Genomic DNA, 24,574 nt, shown 5'->3' on the forward strand with positions numbered 1-24,574 from the left:
CATGATTACTTTGCCTCTTTAATACGATTGCTGGCTTGTATTGGTTTTGCACTTAGAAAAGAGGTCTGGTAGGAATCCACTTGCATTTTTTGTAATGATTGGTAATGCCTCAGATACACACAGCTCTCAGTCTTGCTTGACTCAACCAATTGTTTCAGGTTACCCACTCAATGAAATGTCAGATTCTCTCTTCCTCAACATATTCTTCACTCTGTACATAAGTAGTTACAAATTATCATGCCGTGACATTGAATAAATACCAAATGACTCGAAGAGGCCAGTACAAGGCAACATAAAATAATGTGAGAACTTGACAAAGTGCTTCCCTCAGATAAAACCATGCACAACTAGTTAACAAAACGTCCCCCGAGCTTAGCAAGCAGTGCAGGGCTTTCTGTAGTCTTCTAGTTTTGTTGTGGTTTTGGAAATAATAACTCACAAACTTTTCAACAGCCTTATCTGATTCATCTACTGTAAGTACAAGAAAACAACAAACTTGACATTAGAACATGGCAGGCTTTCCAAACACAGCTTCATGGAAAACACAGCCCTCTCAGAAACCACTTCTGGACTGAGGATCAATCTCTGCATTTACAATCCTGACCCGAGTACTTCAATTTAGATGGCACACTTACCTCTGAATAACAGTGAAAAGCATCAGACAGGCTCAAAGATGGAATATACTGGTGATCCAGGGGAAGCTGATGTTGACATCCAGGTTGGCAGTGTTTTGCCAAGTTTTGGTTGCTCACAGAAGAAACTGGATTTAACATAGAAATACACCTAATTATAGGCTATTAGAGGCTCTTCACTTGAGACCAATGTCATCTCAAATTTACCATGAAACTGCTATACTAAATCAAACTCCCTGATTTCCCACATTTTGTCTTCCTTGGTGGGTATTTGAGAAACCCCTCAGCAATTTTCAGTGGAAAATGCTACAACAGACTTTTTAAAAAAAAATCTATTTTTTTTGGTCTCCTTTCCCCATCTTACCTTTGACATGGTCTGTCCCTCAACAGCACAGTTCTTGGTTACCACCCTTCTAGTATGACTTAACAGCTTCAGCAGAAAAATTACTAACTTGTTCTGTGATATATTCCTGGGATTATTACAGAGGTGATGTACCTCTGCACATGGCAGTAATGCTCAAGGATGCCCCATGCCAAACCCCCCTAGCATCTCTCTCTGTCTGCAATCCTAAATGAGTCCCTTTGCTCCTTATGCAGGGCACCTGCCTATTTTCTTTTCCACTGGAAGCGACCTACAGCCACCATTCACACTGAATGAGCAGCAAAGAAAACTAGTTGACATGAAAGAGAAGGAAGAGAAGCCTCTTAAATGGCACCTTGCTTAAGAGGTACCTCCCCGTCAATGACTTACTCTGAGTTCTCTGAATCTGATTTATAGGGCTGAGGATACCTACAACCTTTCTTTCCTAAAAAAAATTACAAACTGGGTGGTGAAGGCATGTGTATCACTACTTTTTGCCTGTAAGGACTGAAACTCGTTTCCCATAACGGCCTGTTCCAAAACATGCTTGGGGCATTCTCCTCTATTCTTGCAGAAGTTCCACCTTGTACTTAAATGCTGGTGGCTCCAGCAAGGAGACAAGCCTCTGTAATGCACTCACATGCCCAGTGGAGAGGAAGAGCACTCTGCCTTCTCCTCCCTTCTCTGGGGGCTGTGTCTAATTTTGACCAAGTAGTTGCCTCATGACAGCTGTATATTCAGAGAGACACAGACGTACCCGTATCTTTCACCTCCCTAGGAGTGACCAACCTGTTGGGCTACAGAGTCAAGCTCTTCTTCCCCTCCCACCCCCACTGAATCCAAAAGAGTGGCTGGGAGTCATATGCAAATCCTGTCTCACTGTGTCCATGTCCCTTATCTCTCTGGCCAAATGAATCACAGATCATTCCTGTGTAAAACTCATGAGAAGGGAGGGACAAGCCTTCCCTGTGATTTCCACCCAGTCCTGCTCGGTCCCCAGTCTCACCTACTGATGGGTTAGGCAGCAGAGAAAGACTGTTGGAAAAGGGCAGGGGAATGAACCTTCTCTCCTCCAACACCCTTGGTGAGACCTTCAACTTCTGGATAACAGAGATGGCTCCAACAGGACTGCCTCTGGACATATTTTAAAGGAAACCAGTGATTATTAGTGCAGTTTGTGCAGGGCCTGAGCTGAGTGTGCAACAGATTGGCATGTTGACTAGACAGACGGAGGCTGTCAGTGCAACACCTGGAAGAACACCTCACCTGTGAATCCCAGCAGCCATGAGACAACCCTTCAGTCCTGCACCACATACTTACCCCATGAGCCCAGCAATGCCTCCAGGCAGAACTTAGCATCTCATGAGCTCGAAGGTCAAGAATGCAACCACCACCAGTGGATATGTCAGGCACAATATCTATTTTATTGGTTTCATTTCCAAGACAGTTAAAAACCAGACTGAAGAAGAAATGCATAGAATAATCTCTAGAATTTATGAACAACAATCACATTTTTATGCAGTTCCTCCTTTTGATTTGTGTATAATTTTTAAAGAGGGCGACTTAACATTTTGACCATGTTTTCAAGGATACCACTGAAAGTACATAAATCATAAACTGTATCTGAAACATCTTAGTCATATAAGAGAACACAGAGTTCAGAGGCTTCTCCTAAAAATGCTGATTTCTGTTCTGTGATTTCAGCCTCCTGGCTATTATTACAGCTTGTAATAATCACTGGTTTTGCGTTGAGATTTGAGAAGCAGTTAAGTCCCACAGAAAACTGAATGTGTCTGAATAATTCATCACAAGGAAATATGGACTTAATTTTCAAATATATAGAGGACTTTCCAAATACAGCACTCTTGAAATACTGTATTAAGTACATTTCTTTTCCATATAAGGTAAACATAGATCTGCAATTAGTCCAAAGATGTAATTTTGCACCAACAGGAGTACTTAGATGAAAGAGCCCTCATTCAGAGGAAAGGGTCTTTTTTCTATATATTCTGAAGATTGAGAAGTCACATCTTATAGAGCACATAATCTTTCTATGTAATATATACAGTGTTTCAAAGTGTTTCAAAGCCCTTTTCATTCCTGCAGTACCTGGGTTTGTACTATGCTAAGTTCTTCTTTCTTCCATTTTTATTTTTTTTTTTCACATTATCGGAGGGATGTTCCTTCTACACACTTACAGCACGTGTCATTTAAAAGTGACTATTCCTACTTCAAGATTTTCCACAGAGTTTTGGCACTGAGAAGAATTTGTGTTCATTGATAGTAGAACACATCAATACTGAACACTCCACTTACTAGACAGGAAATACTATCCTTTGTTGAGATGAAAGATTCCTTATGTGTCTTCCATCAACCTGAAGAGTTGTGACACTTCTTATCACTGTAGCACAAGGATGTTCCTTCTGGGAAATGCACAGAATATACTAATCAGAATGTTCATATATCAGAGAAAAGTTTTTTCCCCCACCCCCGCTGTAAAATGACAAAATTATTTTTGATCTAATATTACTAAGCCACAGCAGAGAGAAAGTGTAATTGCCTGTAAATAATAGGTCAAAATGACCAAGCATGACATTTTTAAAGTTCAAATCCTCTCATCCTTAGTTATCATACATTGCATTAAGGCTGTTCACAAACAGTATTTGTTAAGCCACTGTGTACCAAAGTGACTTATTTTGCAGTAAATCCAGTAACAAGTGAAACAGAGCTTGCTGAGGATTGCTTTCAATTTCCTTTTCTAACTTCTGTGCAATTTTGAACAGATGACATACTGGTGAGGTGAAGGGCACAGAACAAAGCCCCAGAGATCACCTGAAGGTCAGCATACAGCAGGTCTCTTCATATTAAATTTGCCAGAGCTGTGCTGGCTTTCTATCCAACAAAACAATGTTCTGCATAACAGAAAGGCAAAGAATTAAACAGTTAAGAGAGATTTAGATACCAGGAAACTGCTCTTCAAGGTTCCAAAAAGCCAGCTCATTACAACATCAGATAATTGACTATTAGACAGATAAAATCCCTGCTTTTCAAAGCAGACATCAAGGACCAGTGCATGGGTTCTGAAGCGGAAGGCTCAACTCTCAAAACTGATTTTCAGTTTACATACATATGAAACACCGCTCTCTTTCCATGTATTTTATGGCCGGTTGTAAGAAACAGATAATGTCTCTTCTCATTTCCATTACAAAGCTGTGCTGAGAGACAAGTATGAGTCTGTACCAGCTGAAGTGAGTAAAACCAGTTCTTCAAAAGAATTAAAAAAAAAAAGGAAAAAAAAGAAAGAAGAAACCAGTTTAAAAAAAAAAAAGAAGGGAAGGGAAGGTAAAGAAGAAAGATCATCTTTGCATTGTGATTGGCAGGCTGCCTGATGTGTTTCCTTTTTCCCACTGTAGGCTGCTCCCCTTTCAGAATGACTCTTTGACCAGTTCTTTCACAAAGCTGCCTGCTGCCTCCCAGGGATATCCTCAAATAAGTAATGGATTGCTTCAGCCAGAAGCACTTTCACACAGTTTAAGCCAAAATTGCCCCAAGGAAGACCTAAATCATGCTGGATGAGCGTTATGACGGTGCTTTTAATGGGGTCAAGATTTCACATCTGAAATGGCAGTAGGAACAGCCAATTGAAGGGAATTACCTCTTCCAGAAGGACTTCCTGCAAGCATGAAATCGCCCTGTGGTTGGCTGGACACACTTTGGGGGTCACAGAACACCTGGCCTCAGTGTGTTCAGTCTTGCCTTACACTGTTCCATGTGTGAGTGCTGTGGGTTTTGGTCCTCCCCCACCCCATGTGGCTTGCTTTATTTTTTTAAATTTTCACAATATTCAGAATTGATATTTCAGACTAGGTTTCAGGCATCTGCTCTCAGAAATCAGAAAGCATGCACAGTATTTAGCAGAGTAAAGAACTCAAAAGCTTTCTAAGAAGGACATTACCAAATGCAAAGAATAAGAAAAAAGAATACTTTGACCCGTTTGGCATGGAGAAGCATCATAACTTTCAAGAATTCCATGAAGTGACCATCAGAGGCCATCTACACAAAGTTTGTATAGAAAACATGACTGTATTAGTTGAAAAATCTCTAATTAGGAAAAATGTGTCATCATCCACAAATATGGAAGGAAACAAGCATGTGGGAAGTCATCACATAAAATAAATTCAATGGGAAAGTAGCGAACAGGAACAAGAGAAAGAAGTTGAGGACAAATGGATAAAATTGCTTCATAGGGAATGTGTTATGTAGATGGCATACTGGATCTTCACTGATCTTCATGGCTTTCTGGCATCCTCACACACCGCTTCGGAAGAGGGAGACACAGATTTCTCCATAACAGTTGCCTCTTCTCCAGTGCTTTCAGACTGTCCACATATCACCTTTAATTCCATTTCTGAAAAGACGAATGGACTGCTACTCTCATGCCACTCTCCCACTGTTCCCTTCCCACCCACACTGTTTCTAAAACACATCCTGCATCCTCTCTCCCAGTTGTGGTTTTAACAAAGCAACAGAAGGAAGTAGTGCATTGTTGTGTTTACTTTCCTTCATTGAGATGTGGGTTTCTGACAACGATCTTGGGCTTGTTTTGGGAGTCATCTACCAGTAAAACTTGATCAAACCTGTTGCATCCTGAAGCAATTGAGCAAAATCAAGTTATGGCTGCTGTAACCTAATCACAAGCAAAAACATGTAGGTGAGCTATAATTATCAAGACTTCTGCCATCTGATAACATTTCCAGCAAACAGAAAATTACAAGACTTAAACCAGAAGCAAATGAGTGGATGCTTTTCCTGCTTTTTTGAATTACCAACTACTGACTTTTCCCTGGCGTTTCATACCAATCTCATGTCCACCAGAGAACCTATCCTGAACATTTTTCTTCACCAGATGTCGGGGGCTGAATTTCTGTATTCTCCTTCAGCACTGGAAGTACTTGAGACCCAACTGATAAAATATCTGGAAAGGATGAGTGCAAGGGCTGGTTCATCAGATATATGCCAAAGTTTGTCTGGAAAAAGCAAAATATTTATTGAGAAACAAATAATCAGATCTATAGAGGATCTCACAACCCAGATATGTTTAGAGAAACAATATTGCTTCAGGACTAAGGAGGTATGTACTATCTCCATGTAATTAGGAACATTTTCACATAATTAACTATAGTAGCCTGGTAAACAAAAGCTAGCCCCATGCTATTCAAGAAGAGTACCTTAAGTAAGTGGATAAATAAACACAGAGTCTCATAATGAGTTCCACAGTATCATATATGTAACTTACACTCCCTCACAGTCTTGTAATTTAATGACTGTTCTAGCTTCTTGACAAATACAGTTCATGCATTATCACAAATTAAGGCTAGGCAGCACAAGAATGCACGTGTGTTCCAACAGTGAGGAGAAGTCTTGCATCTTCTACCATGAATTACTCGCTTTGTTAACAGAACTGTGTTCTGCCCAGCCTTTGTGAATTTCCCTTCATTTGTTTCAGAGAAAATACTCAGAAAGTTTGTTTTATTAGGACTACCACTTGTTATCTGTCATTACCTGTGAAGTCAGTCTACATAAATATTTGAAAGAATTAATATAAGTGTCCTTGTGATACTGGATAATAAAGAGAAGAGGAACAGAAGAACCAGCTCACCCACTGATCATACAGCCCTTGCAGGTACCAAAAACCTGAGTGTCTGCCCTCTTTTTTGTGGTCTTAATCTCAAGCAGGTTGAATGTTACAGCTGTAGCTGTGAATCTGGAAATGTCACAGTAAGAGACTGGTGTGTTTTTGTGGTTTTGTTTTCCTACAGTGGAAAGACTAGAAATGCACAAGAAACAGACTTGCAGTCTCATAATGATATTTTCCAAACAATTAGATAATATTTAATTAAAGAAATATGTAAAGCAAGAAATAAAAGAATGTCAAAGGCCATGTTAAATAGATAATTCATTTGTAAGCTTCAGAAGGTTTTTGTTCTTCAAACTGAGGACTTTGGAAACCCAATATTACTTCTCTTGTCTTTTTTTCTCAGGTTTCAATAAAAAGTGTTTTGTTTTAGTAGGATATAGCTGAAATGCACCAGTCTTTCTAAAGCATAAAGCAAATAAAAAAGCAAATTAAATTAATTTGGTATTTCTGAAAAAAAAACAAAAAACAAACCAAAACTCTACTCTCCTCCAACTCCTGGTTACTTTTACTGCCGTTGTTCAGAGTGATGATCCTGAAATTGAAGAAAGTATGTTTGCAGCAGGTTTAGAAAAATATACCAGGTAAAAGGAATTGCAATAAATTTTTTAAAAAATAGTGTTAGCTGAATTTAAGGGAGCATATTTGACAGATCAGGTCTATCCCATTAATGACACTTTTTGGATATCTGTGACCGTAACGGTGTTAACACTGGTGGACACAGGGCAGATCTTTCTGGCCAGTGTTCTAGTATTTAATATTGAGGAATGACTGCAACACAGCAAGCTCCCAATCCTCTAGCACAGTGACTGTGTTGGATCAACCACAATGCTAAAATCATAAGTTAGTAACTGTTTCATTTGATTTGAAATACTAAACTATATAGCATTTTTTTTCCCTTCTTGCTTTTCTCTTATTTGTAGACAAGCTGTGGTTTCTCTGTTGGCATAAATGTTTTTCAGCCTTGTGGTTAATAAACTGGATTTACTTTCTATACCCTAGTGCAACAGTAAGAGTTGCTATAATTTTATTGTTTTAAAAAATCAGACAACTATAAACCAGATATTGTAAAATGAGTATTAGTCCATGCTACACCACATTTCACAATGGAAGGAATTTTATAACTCGTCCATGTCAATCAACTTATTTGATACATGAAAAGTTTTTCTTTATATTTACTCTATTGACATCTTGATTTATCTCAAAATGAGACTAAAATCTGGGCAGATTGTTCACTGTGGAGAATTTAATTAAGCAATATTTCTATTGTAGTTAATTACTTAGGAAGATTTTTTTTTTCTTGAAGTACTTTAAACTATTCAGAATTATTTAAGAAAAAGCATGGGTAAATACATCTTGTCTTCAGGAATACTCAAATAGTATTTTAGCACTGGTCCTTAGTATTTCCTGACTCTGATTGGGAATCCAAAGTTTCATAGTATTTTTTTCAGTGCCAAGACTGGGTAACGCCTAAGGAGTTTCCAAGGTGAAAATTTGATGGTATACTAATGGTAAACATATTTTAGTAGTGATTCCTGCTTGGAATTGTTGACCTCTTTCTTTTGTGATTGTTCTTAAGACCAAGATTTAGCTTCTGATTACCAGAAGTGGATCTTTTAAGTAATTTTCCTTGTTTTTTCAATAATTACAAATATTGACTCAGCAAATACTGGTAATAGCACATTTCCCCCTTCCCCACAGAAGCAACCACAGAAGCTGTGCATCCTGTCCTTTCAGCTCTATTTCAAGAGAAAGTTAAGTTGTAGAAATTGGCCCATCTCACATTTCACTGTTGAAAAATGAGGCTTTCAGACACAGAGATTACAGCCTGCAGAGTTATTACAATGAACTGCATAATCTCTCTCTGCTGTTGCTACCTTTTCCTGACTTCAAGGGCATTTTACTCTTCATATAACCTCCTCAGAACACACCAAGAACTGGGCAGGGAGTTCTGGACCATGACTTCTGTGGCTTTATCAGCTTGGTCTTCTGATTGCAGTAGGGGCTCTTCCCATCACTCTTATACTTCACACAGAAAAAACCATAAAGCTCCTTGATTAGTAAAAAGCACAGTACTTCACTGCTAGGAGAAATAGATAAAACATACTTATTCTTGCCAACAGTGAATCATATGATAGTCATCACACTCACTTAAAGGAGGAGCTATAACATGCTGTCTTTCTTGCATGTTGTTTCAAGTACATTTACTGGATCAACTGTAATATGCACTGCTTAGACATTCACTGACAGAGAAATATTCTGGGTGAAGTATCTCCTTTTGTAAGATAGAAGCCTGAGGTGCTACATCTGACAAAGACTGAGATGAGATGCCTTCAAGCTACAGTGCCCAAACAATCAGTTAATTCAGACAAGCACTTAGGTAAAATGCCCTGCTAGAATGTAGAACAACCACAGAAGTGACACTGCATGATAAAACTTAGCTTTGGATGGATGAGTTCTGGATTTTGCCCTGGTTGTAGCTCTTAGCTCTGTTCTCCCAACAGATAAATTTACCTGTTTATGTCTGCTAATTTTATTCATAGAATAACATAACTTCCCTCCCATGTAAAGTTTGGGAGATGCAGTTATTAAAACTGGTTTTGGTTTTTGGTTGGTTGGTTTTGGGTGTGCGGTTTTAGTGGCTGTTTTTGTTTTTTTGTTTTTTTGTTTGCTTTTTTCTTTTAATGTAAAGGTGTTTCATTAGCTCTGGATTCACAAAAAAAAACTTATTAGTAAAACCTTACAAAATAGGAAAGTAGAAGTGAGTACTCACTTTCAACATGCTGATTTTTCATATTGGAAAAAAGGGAAACATTTCAATTGGTGTCAAAATACCCCATCTTATTCTCTTGAAAATATCTGGATAGCAGAATGTTTTCCTAAGAACTGATTTTCCTTTGATCTACCTTAAATAAATGCATTTTTCAGTTCAGACACCAATGAGAAAAGAGAACTACATTATTTCAGAGGTCTATTAATTACATCAATCACTGTTTGCAAATGTTCCAGATCTTTGGATGAAAAGCATTGCAGAGTGTGAATCCCTGCATTACTATGAAAATGATGATAATGATGCATCAGATAAGAGAAGTCATTTGCTATCCTTGCTATTGTTTCAGTAAGCAAGCCAAAGACACAGCTCTGATTCTGCAGGGAAAGAAGCTCTACCAAGGCACAATGAGATACATAGAGGAGGATCAACAGCCCGCAGGAAAAATAACACAAGCTTTTTAGTGTATGAGGGCATGTGCAAACAAAATGGATTTCCCTTGATGTACAGCTATCCATACTTTTATGCTGGGCAGACTGCTAATGGAATTCCTTATGCTACCTTGACAGCAAGTCCCAGCTTATAGCACTGCTGCAAATCTACCCACAGGGCTTCCCCTATTGTTAGTTAAACTGCATCTGCAGAACACAGAAGACTGGCAAGAATTCAATGTTCCCTCCTTTCTGTCCATGGGTGTTTTGCATTAGGTGGTGATGCATGTGAAACAGTGTGTGGCTATTTTTATGCTATTTGCTTAATGGAGTTATCTAGTCTTTCACAGTCTGGTGAAGTAACAGAGAGCTCCCTCTCACAGTGGAGCTCATCTTTCCTTTTCAGTCAAAAATTACAGAAGGAATACTTAATGATCGTTTCTTCCGAACTGATGGCAGCAGAGAGTTTGCTTTGTACACGTGTTTGCTTTTTATTTCAAACAATGGGACAAAATGTTTCATAAAAAGTAGGTGGCTAGGCTTCAGCACCCTGCTTTACAGTTACCAGGAAACATGCTAATTGCTTATGTGGCTAATTACAGTAGCTGGTTCTGACTTTCAGCTGCAATCCACCTATGCAAAGCCTCAATATTTCACCCTGGAGCACCAGGTTCTCAGAGGAATGGAGAAAAATATTATTTCAACAATAAAATATCAAACCATCTCTTACAAGCCTTATTTTATTTAGCTCATTACTGAAATTCATTGGCGGTGTTTTCATTTGTGCTATCAGTTTGATAAAGCTCAACAGATTTTTCCAGGTTGGTGTTCGTGGAAAAACAAAACAAAACGGTAAACTCTGATTATCTGGCTCTCTTGTTAAGCTTTTGGGATTTGCTATCCATTCACATGTGCAGAATCTGTAAGGTTTTGGAAATGGAGCAACTACAACAGCCTTTCAAAAATACCAGTTCCCCTTGCACTGGGAAATTAGCTGAAATCTTATTTTGTTGCATCTGTTTTTTGTAGTTCAAATTGCATTGACAGCTGGGAACAAGTATTGTTAAATTCCTTCACTGAATCTGTATCTGATAAAAAAAGAAAAGGAAGTCTATGAGATGACACCTTAACAGAAAAGCACATGCTAGAGACATGAGTCACCAAAGGATTAGCTCTGCAATTTAACACAGTCACATGAACTCGTTGTTCTTTCTCTCCCCACTGTGAACTGCAAAAGGTTTGGATCAATGTCCTCTGCTAGGTCTGCTTAGCACACTGAAGATGCCATGCTCCTTGCATGCTACTCACTAATAACCAGCTTGTGACCATCAGCCCACAGGTGACTTGCAGGAGGGGTAGCCTCGGAGGTCTTCTGAGACCAGTTCAGGCAAGACTACCAGTTCAAACTATCTCTATCAGTTGTCAAGCTAACCTAGACCCTTAGGCAGAGCAGGGCATGCTTATCAGATCCCATCTGCCAGCAGCACTGAAGGCTGGGGAAAATACAAAAATACCCCTGAAGGCCTGGTTCTCTGCAGCATGAATATTGTGCAGTTGAGGGAAGCAGAGCACTCCCCTGCTGTGAACAGCAGTACTGTGCTCTGTAGTGCCTTGCCATCTTTTATCTGGTGCCAGCTTGTTCTCAAGAGGCTAGATTGCTCTCTTTGCCTAAATTCTGCTTGAATGAGCTATTTGGTTCTAGGAGTGCTTGTATCAAGAAAGTTTTGCATTGCTGAGTTGATCAGAGTGAAAGAGAAGCCCATCTTTGCTGTGGGAAACATGCAGAAGATGCTGTGCCTCTCTGGAGAATCTATGCCCTGGGTAAGATTTTGTTGCCATGTGAGAAGGTCTCTGAATACAGAGTGCTTTTCCCCTGCAGAAGATTCAAGTCATAATCCAGCAAAACCCACGTAGGTAGAGAAAGTCCTCCACATACAGCACCCAACCTGGCAGCCGGGCAGAATCCCTGCCACAAGGGGCTCTGAAGTGTCCCAGATACTCCAGCTGCGGCTCACCATTACCTGGGGAGAGCTCTTGTCCTCAGGCTACCCTCCATGGCCAGGAGCTCACTGCACAAAGGCACACATGCTGTGCCAATCTGGATGCCAGAGCCTGCTGTGCAATCGTAAGTCATCTCAGGTCAGGGGGAAGCTCGCCTGTCCCCATCTCACTCTGCACCAGGCAGTTGGCTCCAGACCGACCCAGCAGAGCTATTCACCATGGATAACATTAATTGAAAATGTAGCCCTTTGTTTGCTTAATGAGTCATTGAGACAAATCAATTTATTATTTTTTCCCCAAACAAAGAATGCATTATTTGTAACTTGTTTGTGCATTGTTTGGGTGAATAATTTTCAACCTATCTGTTATTGTTCTGCCTCTGTGCTGTGCCCAGTCTCTGGTGTTTGGCTGGCATTGGTGAGGCTCTGAGCCTCAACTGGCTAACAAATTTTTACAACAGAAGTTTAACAAACAGGAAGCAATTAATTTAGAGTAAGAATCTTCAGCTAAATAATTTCTTAGGAGAAGACTTGTGAAGCTTTTGGGACGCCAAACTGTCTAGCCATCTTCTGAGCACTCTCAACTCCAAGAAACAATGCAACCTTAGGAAGAAGAAGGGCTCCAAAGGAATGCTTGTATTTCACACTTATTCTCCAGTCGCTTTCTTCATCAGTTACTCTCCAATCTGACTATATTCCCATCTGCTCTATTTTTCCTGCTGAGTAGTTTCTCACAGCAAGAATAAAAATTAGTCTTACAAGCTAACCCTATTGCTTCAAACACTTCCTGATTTTTCTGCAGATTTCTTCTCTTCAGTGACATCAGCACACCAACTCGTGTTTTTAGAGACCAAAATACACACATTGTAAAGCATAAACACATACTGAATAAAAGCAAGCACAGTAAAACTAATGCATATTAATAGTCAATTTCTGAATAAAAATAGTGTTGAGCATTTTATGGAAATAAACCATGTCATATCTGGGTTGTAAGTGCATCCTCTTTTTACTGAAAAAACAAATGGAAACGATTAGCTTTAAAAATTAATAATGAATACTCTCTTAGCAGATATTTCACTATACATGCAATGAAGTCACTAGATCTTTCTATATAGCTATTTTGGAGTACTGTACTGACCTTTCTGCCTCTGGTAGCAGACAGAAACTGCAGAAATTCTTTGTTTCGTTCCCCAGACTGTTGATCAATGCAGATTATTTGACATCTGCTACATGGACCTACAACCTGTTAAATAAGGTCCACAGTTGTATATCAAAGCAGTGCAACACAGAACAGTACAAGCTTTTGACCATCATAATATCTTAAAAACCTTTATTTAACATACTTTTCCTGTGTTCTTTTATGCTTGAGTTATGTAAGAGGTCATGCCCATGCACCTATTGTAGGTATATTTTCAAAAGGTCTACTTGTGAAGGTCTCACTGAATTTTTAATTTATTTTTTCTTCTCTTCTTTTGGGGAAAACTTTCCCAGAGACAGAATCTGAGAAATCAAAGCCATTTACATATTTTTATTTCCTGATTGCTTCACTTCATTTAAGGGCTGGCAGGGCTGCTTGCCCCAAAAGGAACTGAATACAAAATTAAATTAGTGCCTCAGGATTTAACCCAAGGAGAATTTTCTTGGAATTTTACTAACGGGGTTTGGTTTACATCGTTTCAGTGCAGCTGAAACACACATTATCCCCCATTCTTTCTTATAGACACAGCACTTGCAGATAATCAGAATCTAGGATGTGAATTTTCACAAGTTGACATAATCAGAAGGAATAATGAGAATCTCTACTGTTACTTCATACAGAGCATGGTTCTTAAAACTAATTCTTGTTTGAACTAGGGTGTGGTTTTAGGAAAAAACCCTCTGTAATTTATTTCTTCTTACCATTTAAAGTACAACAATTAAGAACAAAGACATATTCCACTTTCCCTCAATATTTCACCCTGAACTTTAGCAAAGTTGAATGTTATAGAAACTAACTTAAATTACAGAACTTAACAGTATCTCAAGATACATATTCTACTTTCATAAAACGTGTCATAAATTTCAAACAGGGCAAATAATTAAACTTGACACTGCAAACATCTTTATATGCTGGGTTGAAGTGCTATTTCTGTTCTTTTAGGTACATGTAGAACTGCTTTTACAACTCTTTAGTGTAATCATCAAAACCATATATTTGGCTCAATTTTTTCAGATGATTTTCCACAGCTTTAGTATTTTATTAAAAGAACAAGAAAACAAGACAGAGAAGCAAATACTTTTTTCCTGCTTTGCTTTGTTCAACAGCTTTTTCTACCATTTTCCTGTCATCAAGTACCATTAAATAATTTCCATTGTTACTGCACCAGTATCTGAATAGGGACCTAGTAGAGACTGGAAAAGACAATGAAAGCTGCAGAAGCTGTCCTATTCTCAGCTTGCATTCCTAAAGTATTTCAATGCCAGGAACAGGAATGTCTTTTTATCCTGTAATTTTACTGTATCTTCCCCAACAAGATCCTGAGCTGAGAACCCTAAAGCAATTCCAGTCTCTAACAAGCTATATACATGAAGGATTTTGTCTTTATCTCCTTCCTAAATAAATGTTTCCTCAATTTTCTTTAACTCATATTTTGGCTTATTCATCAATGTATGCATAAGAAGATAGCAGATGTCACAATTTCCACCCTGACTGAAAAAATGGCCTCTCAATTTCTTACAGTATGCTGACCAGAAAGACATAGGACTGATGCCTATTACAGCTTCCAGATCTGACCTTAGCACTTTTATTATTCACACCTTCAGTATCAACCCTAAAAGAAAAAAGAAGTGATTTTCACATCCCAGGCAGTGCATTTTCAAATACATATTTAGTATCTAAGGACCAGACAAATCCAATAGAACTTGTAATACATGTATGCATCATTCCCTTATGTTTCATATGTAGCTTCTTAATGGATCCTTTGTTGAAGTTTTTCTTAAAAAAAATGTATTTGCCAACAAAGTCTAACTCTTCAGCATTTTCCTTACAGTACAAAGCACATTATGTTGCTAGATACGACCTGAAGCATAATATATGAAAAAGCCCTACCAGGCTAGTCTTAGAAAAGTCTTGAATAGACACTAAGACAAAATGTATACAACAGAGGGCAGTAGACAGTGATTGTTCACTTACACACAGTCATTTGGCAGTTGCCTGATGTACAGTAATCCAAAGTTGTATTTGGACTATTATGCTTAACAACCATCAGTATTGTCTCCTGACATGCTGGCTAAATGTTTCCTGCAAACTGCCTCAAAACACTGATCATTTTTCCACTCAGTTGGATAGAGGTGGGAAATGTTATGAATTACAAAACAAATAAAAAATGGCATGGAGGAATATGTCAAAACCTCTCAATTATATTGAAGCATGTTTGCCACAGGTCACAGCATATTTGTTCTTTTTACATGCTTCATAAATTTCATCTGCACAAACTGCACTGGCCAAGTTCCAGCCAAAGCCTTGTGAAAATTGCTTTGTCTCCAGGGGTCAAAATACTTTGTGATAGACTGGGACTAGGACAAGAAATATGAGGTCACACCTGGAATCGCAGAGCACCTATTGAAATCTCAGCCCACTCTTCCTCTTCAAAGGACTCTGGTGCACTGATGACAATGTTAGCACGGAAACGTCGGATTAATTCCTCTAATTCCAATGGCTCTTCCAATCTGTTTCACAGAGCAGGCAGAATAAAATAAAAAAATAAGGTTTATTAACTAGTTCTGCACTAGGTATTTGTGCTCTAAGAATCTAGTGGTTAATATGATTCAGCAAATGTTTCTCCAGAATAACCTGGACCAAGTTTTATTACAAAGGCTATAAAAAACAGCACTATAATCTGTAAGCCTTCAACTATAGTTTGTAATCTCTTGACTACAGATCTTCTAGGTGGCTTCTTCAGAGGTGTTACTTGGAACTGTGAAGTAGGTATGAAAGCATGTAGGCAGGCAATTGTGAAAAATGGACATGAGAAAATTTCTTATTAGCTATCATATGTAAGCCTTTTCATTTGGTAACAATGGTAAATGAAAAGATCTTTTGAGTTAGCAATCATTTGACTCGTTAAATGCTTCTAAAAAGAAGGCAAATAGAAACTTACTCTGCATGGGGACAACAGATGCTGAAGGTGAAAAAGGCCAGTAAAGGCATTTTATGAGAGAATGTATTCCTCATATTATTATAATTTGCCTTTGGAATGCAGAAGATTGCACCAAATGATAGGTGTTTGGAAAAAAATTAATCTCTGTGTGATGATATCTCCACCTCTTTACAAGCATTTGAACTGCCAGAGTGTAGATTTGTGTCAGTGCAGAGAACATATATGAGGCAGACAGAGCAGCAGACTGCATACAAATATCAGAAATCTGTCTGTACCTTTGAAATGTCATTCTTTAGTCTTCTTCTAAAAGAGAACCTGACCAGTACCAGAAAAAAAGACAGCCCTAACATTTTCAAGGGAGATCTCTCAGCACCATTGTTAGTGGGGAAGAGTGTTTCTTTTTGCACTAGCTATTATGAACAAGAACAGCTTAAAATACTCTGTCAGCTGTGGTCTGACAGCTTTGGAATATGACAGCCTACAGTCAAGGCAGAAACCTGGGTAAGTAGTGAAAAGAGAGCTACTGTCCTGAAAAAAATTTTTAAAAAACCTAAAGACATACAGTTTAAAATATACTTTCATTAAAATGCAACATCAAAGCACAGGAAAAACTGTCCACATCAAGCAGTATTGGCAGAAGAGGCCTGTTAGGTGAAAAAAAAAGAGCTTGACTTTGTTTAAAATAGTCTGGATGATCTTCTTTAGCAGACAAATGTGCATGAGGATAAACTGCCTGTGCAGGCTTTCAGTCAAACCACGCAAGCCCTGATCCACTGAGCATTTGCTGTTCACAAGGGTTCCAGCAGCCTGAGGGGTAGAAAGAAAGCGTGATGGGAAGCTGCAGGGCTACAGGTTTTCTCTGGAGATCCCACCAGCAATCCCATGACTGAGACACAATTCATAACGATTGCAGGAGACAGGAGTCAACAGAAAGTGTAACCTATGCTGCAGCTCAGGCAGATAGGGAGGAAAACAGCAGTTAGGCATGAACCAGTTCAGTTATGCTGTTGTGCTTCCTAGCTTTGCTTTGGGCTCTTGGAGCTTGGATGCTAGTTCTGAATGCATTTTGTGAAAAATCAGTGCTTGCCACCCCAGCCAGTACCTGTGGAAGCATCAAAAGCCCCATTAACCTCAGAGCTGGGCCTGCAGCATCCTGTGCCAGCTGTTGAAAACTCTCCCATTTGTACTGTTTTATCCCTTGCTGCTGATCCTCCAAGACTGCAATGCCCTTACTCCTCGTCTCTGCCTTCAACCTGCTCAAGCTCAACTCCAAAATACCTTACCTATCCTGTGCCTATTCCCAGCCCTCAGAACTGCTTCTAATTACCTAGCAGCATGTATCTGGGTAAACATCCATCATTTGCCAGCCCCTTGCCCCAAGATGTGCATCAGCTGGACGGAGTGACAGGCACTTTCGTCCTGCAAATCTCAACCAGGATCTGCTGTGAAAATCAGTGTACTTTGTCAAATCCAACCTGGTTACTCTGGACTTTCACAGTAGTGGGCCCTGCAATCCAGAACACATTACTTACATTTAACAGGAAAACTTGAAAATTAGTATTTGCATCTTTAGGGGCCTATTTCTAGGAAGAAAATCTGAGCATAAGGCCAAGCCATAGGGATTTTCATGGAGGTGATCTGAAAAGGCTACACCAGAGAGGCAGATGTCTTCATATACACATAGTTCTGCAACAGTACATTAGATTTTATTTTTTAATTAAATTGCTGTTTCTGTTTTAGATCACCTCTAAAGAGCCAAGCGCAAACTGGAAGATTACTTTTTATTTACAGAAGAAAAAAACCCAAAGATAAATTATTGAAACTCAGTTGATGATGAAAATTGTTTTATAAATCTTAGCAGGTTTCCATTAAACAAAGATACCTCACATGCTAAGAAGCTGATTAATACTTTCTAAAAAAGAAAAACATTTAATAAAGATGCATATGTGGAGATCATTGAAAATACATTGCAGAGTTCTGTCTTTGGAAAGTTCATACACCACAATTTAGTAACAGTGTGAAATTATAATTGTAGAATCATAGAATGGTTTGGGTTGGGAGGGACCTTAAATATCATCTAGTTCTAAGTCCCCTGTATGGGCAGGAACACCTTGCACTAGACCAGGTTGCTGAAGGCCCCATCCAACCTGGCCTTGAACACTTCCAGGGAGGAGGCATCCACAACTTCTCTGGGCAACTTGTTGCAGTGCCCCATCACCCTCGTGTGAAAGAATTTCTTCCTAATGGCTAATCTAAACATACCCTCTTCCAGTTTGAAACCATTATGATGCTTTTTATCTATGCTCAATGTATTCCCCTAGCACCCTGAGAAAGCACTGCATGGCAAAATAGGGAAGTTTTCTAACTTGGGCTGCAGAGTGGGAAGCAAGATGCTTTTCAGGCATCATGGCAGCTCCACTCCCATCTGGAGCTTCCGTTGAAGAAAAGATTACAAGCCTAGTTGTACTGGAAGATACTAGGTACAAAATCAGTGGATCATCAGACACTGCATGTTTTACCAAATTCTCTGTCCTCCTTAATCCTCATTTGCTGCTCCCTCTGGTGACTTACTCCTCTTCTTTGCACTCAGATCCCATGTCTGGAAGGGACAGAGTCGCACCATGAGTCTCACCCATGAAAAAAGCCTGGTCTGAGTAAGAGACGCCTGCAAAAGCTGTTCTGCCTAGGAGATGTAACCAAGCCAGGCAAGCCTCAAAAAAAGGCATTAACTATCACTGAGAAAGAGTAGGCAAAACAGCTGAGAGATGGATTGATTCAAACCTTTTCCAGGAATTTTTCACAGAGGAGCACTGCCATGATATGTTAGAATTGCCCAACTGTCTTCTCCTAAAGAAAGAAAACCCTCAGGCAATGCAAGCTTCAGTGGTCTGTAGTGATGTTTCATTCTGTCACTGGCTTTGAATCCTGAAGCTATATACATATCATGCTTACAGATATATATGTATGTATGTATGTATGTGTGTATGTATTCCTCTGGTACTCAAACAGTAATTTCAATGCATGGGGCATGTGTGGTGGGTGACTAAGAGGAGAGAAGATGATTCCAAGTAGAGGCAGGGAAGTTTAGTGAGCTAGGAAAAGGGGACTCAAAGACAGACACCAGGGTTGTGGGATTCACAGCTACGATGGAGGCCTTGAAGGCAGATTTTTGGTGGATTTGAGCCTGTCCTATTTATATTCAAGAATCAGCAACTTTCTATTGTTGGCATATGAAAATTTGGTTGGTAACAGGTTCCTTGCCCTTGAACTGTGGCTCAGTGTTCCATTTGCTGCTTGTATCTTCCACTTTTGTACATGTAGAGCTACATTCAATTGAGAAATCAAATTAATCCAGTCCTGCATATAGTTTTATAGTATTTCTGTTGTGAATATTCTCTGCAAATATTAATCCTTCCTATAGGAAATTAATAGTTTAGCAACTAGCAAGATTTTGTATTTTCACCTGCCAGATTATTTATGTTGAGAAAACCTAATTACCCTTGTTCTTCCCACAAACCGAAGCTGGCTGGTTCCCAGCAGACTCCTGCCACCAAATCATTTTACAGTAATTTTAAGTTTTCCTAAAGACAACTGACAAGTACTATGTTCAAGCCTTTTATAAAATTTTTCGTAAGTCGTACAGAAATAAGCAATTATACAAGTTCAGTACTTATATATTTTGAACATTGAAAAGTAACTATGTATTTCCAGATAAAAAAGTTATGTTGCATCTTATGGCAAGTGGAATCCAAGACTGTCTTTTGGAGACAGAAAGATCTTACCTTGCAGAAATATGTTCTTTCAGCTGCAGAATGCTTGCAACATTTATCAGGAGATACTGTGCTTCATTCACAAGAGAGAGTGAGATGTTTGTTGCAGGTGCCAGACCTAAGAAAATGAATCCAGTATTCTAAAATGAGAATTAAAAATCAAGATGATTGTACTAGTAATTTCACCTCATCTTTCCTTTGACCTCTTACTCATTCTCACTAAAAATTTATTCAGCTCTAAACACTAAGGAAAGATTCCAAGAACCCACTCAAACCTGTAAATAATAATGAAGCTATGCATTTAGAAACTGAGACAGAGCTAAGATTTTTCCAAATTTGTAAAATAATTCACAGTCCATCTATGGATTTGCTCTTTCCATTTGATCCTTTTTATAATGCAATTCTGTTGAAGAATAAAATATTTGTTTATAGATTTTTCATGATCATTTTTCCAAATGATCATTGAGTTTCCAGACAAAATCATAGTCATGATGATAAAAAATCTCCAGACAGGTATAACAAGTACAAAGGAAACATAAATACAGTTTGGGTAGAAATGTACCCTTTGAAATGTACTAGATCAATACTGAATGACTCTTTCATCCTCTATCAGGGTAATAATATAGTCAGTATAGTCAGTTTGTGAGTCTAATGTTTACTAAAGAGAGAAATCACAACTATTTTAAAGAATGACAACACACCTTTTGTATTTTTCTGATGCGACTTGTTTTTTACATCTGAACTTTGTCTTATCAAGCGACATGGACGACGAAGAAACAAAGAGAACCAGCCAGCAGTTCTTTCTCCACAGTCGTATGTTTTTACCCTATTACAAGAAAAGAGGGACTTAGGAAAATTTGATTGCCAAAACATGAATTTGCAAAACCGAAGATGTTTATTCTGCTGTTTCCAATACAAATACAGATCCTGTAATCTCTGAGAAGTAACAAAACAGAGATGTGAAGTTCTACATTATTTTATCTCTCAATTTCCTCAACTTTACTCTGTTATTCTTGAAGTTAATATTAACGAGATCTGATTTAGCTTTATACATAAAATTACTGTGGAATAAAGGATTAATTAATCGTAACAAGACGATTATTATGATAATAGTAATAATTAAATTACGATTATTAAATAATCGTAACAAGTCAAGACACTGACTCTGAAGTACAGTAACTGTAGCCCATATTACAAGATTACAATACAATATAATGAAAATGTTATTCTCTGGTCTGTGCTTTTTACTAAACCAAGGAAGACTAATCTGAGTTGAATTTAAGATTGCCCCACTGTGAGACACTGTATGTACTTTTTAATGATCCCATCAGGTACAATGATGCTAATTCTATAATTTAATTCATGTTGGTACAGACATTCCACATTAAAACATGGGTCCACTAGCAGAGTGCAAGTATCTCTCCATCTAAAGATGATTTGCATTACTAATAAATTGTCTAGTGAATTGTGCAAGGATGGCGACAGATTTGCCTTCTTTACCTGGATGTAATCTCTCTTGAGTGTTGTGATATCACGTCTTTCAGTTCAGGAAGGGCACAGATCAGACCACTGGGAAGTGATCCTATTTGCCATTAGATTCCTCAGCCCTGAGTAATCTTAACTTCAGTCTTAAATTACTTAAGTAGGTTCCCTTCTACAGTTAATGGAAAGAGGTTAAGTAGTTCCCATCTATATAAGACGTCAGGATTGGATGACTTTCAGTCAGGGAGTGTTTAACTCTATTGACTACAAAAGGAGATCTGACTGACATCTAACTTTTAGATAGCATAAACAGATAAGAAGAATGCAAATTCTCATCCCAATCTAGTAAAGATTTTGTAGTAAGGAAAGTGAGGTAACGGTGCTCCTTCCTACGCTCACCTTTTTGTCCTGCCTAGCCAATAAAACTGGTCTTCATGGAGACTATCTGCTCTGTGAAACAAGAAAACAGCTCCTGAAAGCAAAAGATGCTAAGCCCTGTGACTGAGAGAAGTGCCTTGGCTTTACGAAATGCTCTGTAGGTTCAGCCGACTTACACAGGTAGACAGGACAACTGAAATCAAAGAGATTTTATAATCCTGCAGGGATTAGATACCTCCACAGCAGATGTTCTGAATTTTGATTTTGCTGCAGCTCTGCATCCCCTTCCCCACTCTGAGACTAAGCTGATGCCAACCACAGCTGCATCTAGCCAGCAATGTCCTAAAGCTCAAATGAAGCTCTGTTATTATGAGATGTAAGCACTGTGGCAAGAAACAAGGGCCAAAAGGTGAGACTCCACGAGATTCTATAATCTGAGCTGAACAATTCTTGTGTTCTTGCTGATGGCTGTGTTAGGGGGAAGGCTGCTGGAGAAACTTCCATGGTAACCACATAGGTGAAACAGATACCGTGAATACTTTTTTCCTACCAAACAAAGGTTGGGAAATTATATCCTCTAGAAGCCTGCTGAGTCTTAACACTGTATAAATCAGGATCAAAGTTTTGCCCTCTTTTTATTTGCTTATCATTTTGAGTTACAGTGGCTGAGTTAGAGACACAGCATTCTTAGTATTTCATCAGATGTCACTGCATGGTTTTGTCTTCCAAGACTCCTATGTTCCCAAATTGTTGAAAACAATTTTGTCAGAGCATTTTCTGAGCAAGTACGAACATCTCTTCAAGGTCTTATTCAAAGTTCTTTTGTTGTAGCTCAATTCTATCAATTTTTTGCTTATGTTTATTTTTACTGAGCATTACTTTACATTTGTCAGCATTACACTTCATTTGGCACACACCAGGCAATTTATAAAGGAGGACTTATTTCTCTCAGATTTTCCTTGCTGTTTGCCTTGAGTTCCACACTCATCTTCTTACTATGACATTTAGCTTCAGTGCCTTACAACTGGTCCCTCTAGCTAGGTAATTTATAGAACAAGAAATAAGGACAGCCAGAGTCTGAATATTGATCCGAAAGGATATAATACATACTTTTATGTACAACAGGCTCAGTTCACCTTGTTTTTAATTATGTCTTTCTCTTCTTCTACCACTGATACCCCTCCTTTGATCTTTTTGTTATTGTGGCCTGTCGAAGAGGAGGCTGTGTTAGAGCAGAGCACTAACCTTGAGTATTTTAGGGTCTTATACAACATTGATAACCTTCACATTACTAGCTTCTACTTGCATCTGTCCACTGTTGGGTATTATACTAGAATGTCACATTCCTGATGATATGAGCAGCACATGCTGATGGATGGTCCCTGTTGAGACGAAGACTAACACTAATTAATTGCTTCACAAGGGAAACTTGGGCTCATTAAACTTTTATGGCTGCTGTGAAATTCAACGTCCTCATGTGACTGCTTGCAAATTCTACATCATGTGTATTTCTCAGCTATCTCAGTGTAAATTCAGAGTAAGCCCTTAAGCCAACAGAACTGGATGAAATCAGAGAATGAGAGAACAGAATTAACGGGTGAAAAAAGCCTTCAGTAGGGGTTTCTTTTAAATAAAAGCCTTTTAATAAATACTTGTGGTCTTAATGCTTACTACACCCACTTTGCAGGAAAGACCCCAGACGTCAAATCACCTCCTGTCCTGCTGCAAGGCACTGTTTTGCTCCTGTGTTCATTTTTTTGGCCATGGAGGCTGCCTTGCTGAAACACAGGAACCTGGCATTAGAGCTATTGGATCTCTGAGCAGTATGGGAACCTCATTAGTTCTGTTCACTCATTCTGCTTACTTCCTGACTTTTCTATTTACAAATCACAGTCCACTCTGTGCAACTGGCCTGCCATCTTTGTCATTCCATCCTTTTTTTCCTTCTCCAAACTCTAAGCAGTTTCCCCTGAAAATTTCTATTTCATACATTAAAAATGACATGGTTTGTGACATGAAAGACAAGTTAGAATAGATAGTATGGCAGCCAATTATGTGCACATACAGAGAAAGATAGCCTAGGCTACTTTACAGTCTATAATAGATGCACTAACCATGGGGAGGCTAAGGATGAGTCAACACTAAGGGAAGTGGGACAGATGGTTAAAACAAATGCCTCTTGGGTGAATTCCAGTACCTGAGGTAAATACACTTCTGAGAAAAAGATCCTCTTTATCATCCCAATAGCTAGTAGAAAAGAAGATAATTTCCTTCATGGCTCCACGGGGAAAATGGCCAGGTCTTCTGCTGGTTTGTTTATGTGTTACCCTCAAAGAAGCAAATGTAGAGGATTACAAAGAAGATGTAAATCTGTAAGTGGCCCTTTTAGCTGGAGTTACCAAGAGACTCCATGAAAAGAAACATAGTAGATAATGCAAATATACTTCAGGAAGGCACTTGATACACTGCCACTCAGAAAACTTAATGAGACTGGGAAGTACTTAGAAAATATGATGGATAAACACTTAAGTTCACTGATATTTAAGTTCACTGAAAATTAATTTATGCATAATGTTATATTTCATGGAAGTGGTATGCCTCTTGATTAGAGTAAATGTTATTTCACATACTCACCTGCAATCTTCCCAAGGTTGTTAAGGGCACGTTGATCAACACGGGTGGTCAAAACAAAATTAAAAAGGGTTGTAAATATGGAAAATTGTTTATAACCTCAGCGGCTTCTAGTAATTTTGAATCTGCACAGCATGATATGGGCAAAGTTGCCCATTACTCTCAAATGAAGGAACTGAATTCTGAAGTCCTGCTGAGGGCCCTGGTTGGCATTTGGAAGTAACTGGGCACACCTTTCCCTTTTCTCATTCTTGCAGCAAGTTTAATCACAGTCTCTTGTACCAC

General features: G+C 38.7%; 1 protein-coding gene across 4 annotated transcripts in view; it reads right to left on the minus strand.

Moving 5' to 3' along the window:
* Positions 1-2,396: 2,396 nt before the first annotated feature.
* Positions 2,397-24,574, minus strand: part of MOCOS (molybdenum cofactor sulfurase) — a 219,414-nt gene continuing 197,236 nt past the window's right edge. For 3 of the 4 annotated variants that reach the window (XM_051610814.1, XM_051610816.1, XM_051610815.1), the window contains 5 exons: positions 20,500-20,624; positions 19,811-19,916; positions 15,471-15,597; positions 13,028-13,132; positions 2,397-6,020 (listed from right to left, as the gene is read on the minus strand). In XM_051610814.1, coding sequence (XP_051466774.1) covers positions 5,874-6,020; positions 13,028-13,132; positions 15,471-15,597; positions 19,811-19,916; positions 20,500-20,624 — 610 coding nt within the window. In that variant the 3' untranslated portion in view covers positions 2,397-5,873. Of the gene's footprint in view, positions 6,021-13,027; positions 13,133-15,470; positions 15,598-19,810; positions 19,939-20,499; positions 20,625-24,574 lie in introns of those variants that run through there. The other variant, XR_007888640.1, reaches the window with a different exon arrangement.

This window comes from Apus apus, chromosome 2 (assembly GCF_020740795.1).
Source record: "Apus apus isolate bApuApu2 chromosome 2, bApuApu2.pri.cur, whole genome shotgun sequence".
Classification (NCBI taxonomy): Eukaryota; Metazoa; Chordata; class Aves; order Apodiformes; family Apodidae; genus Apus; species Apus apus.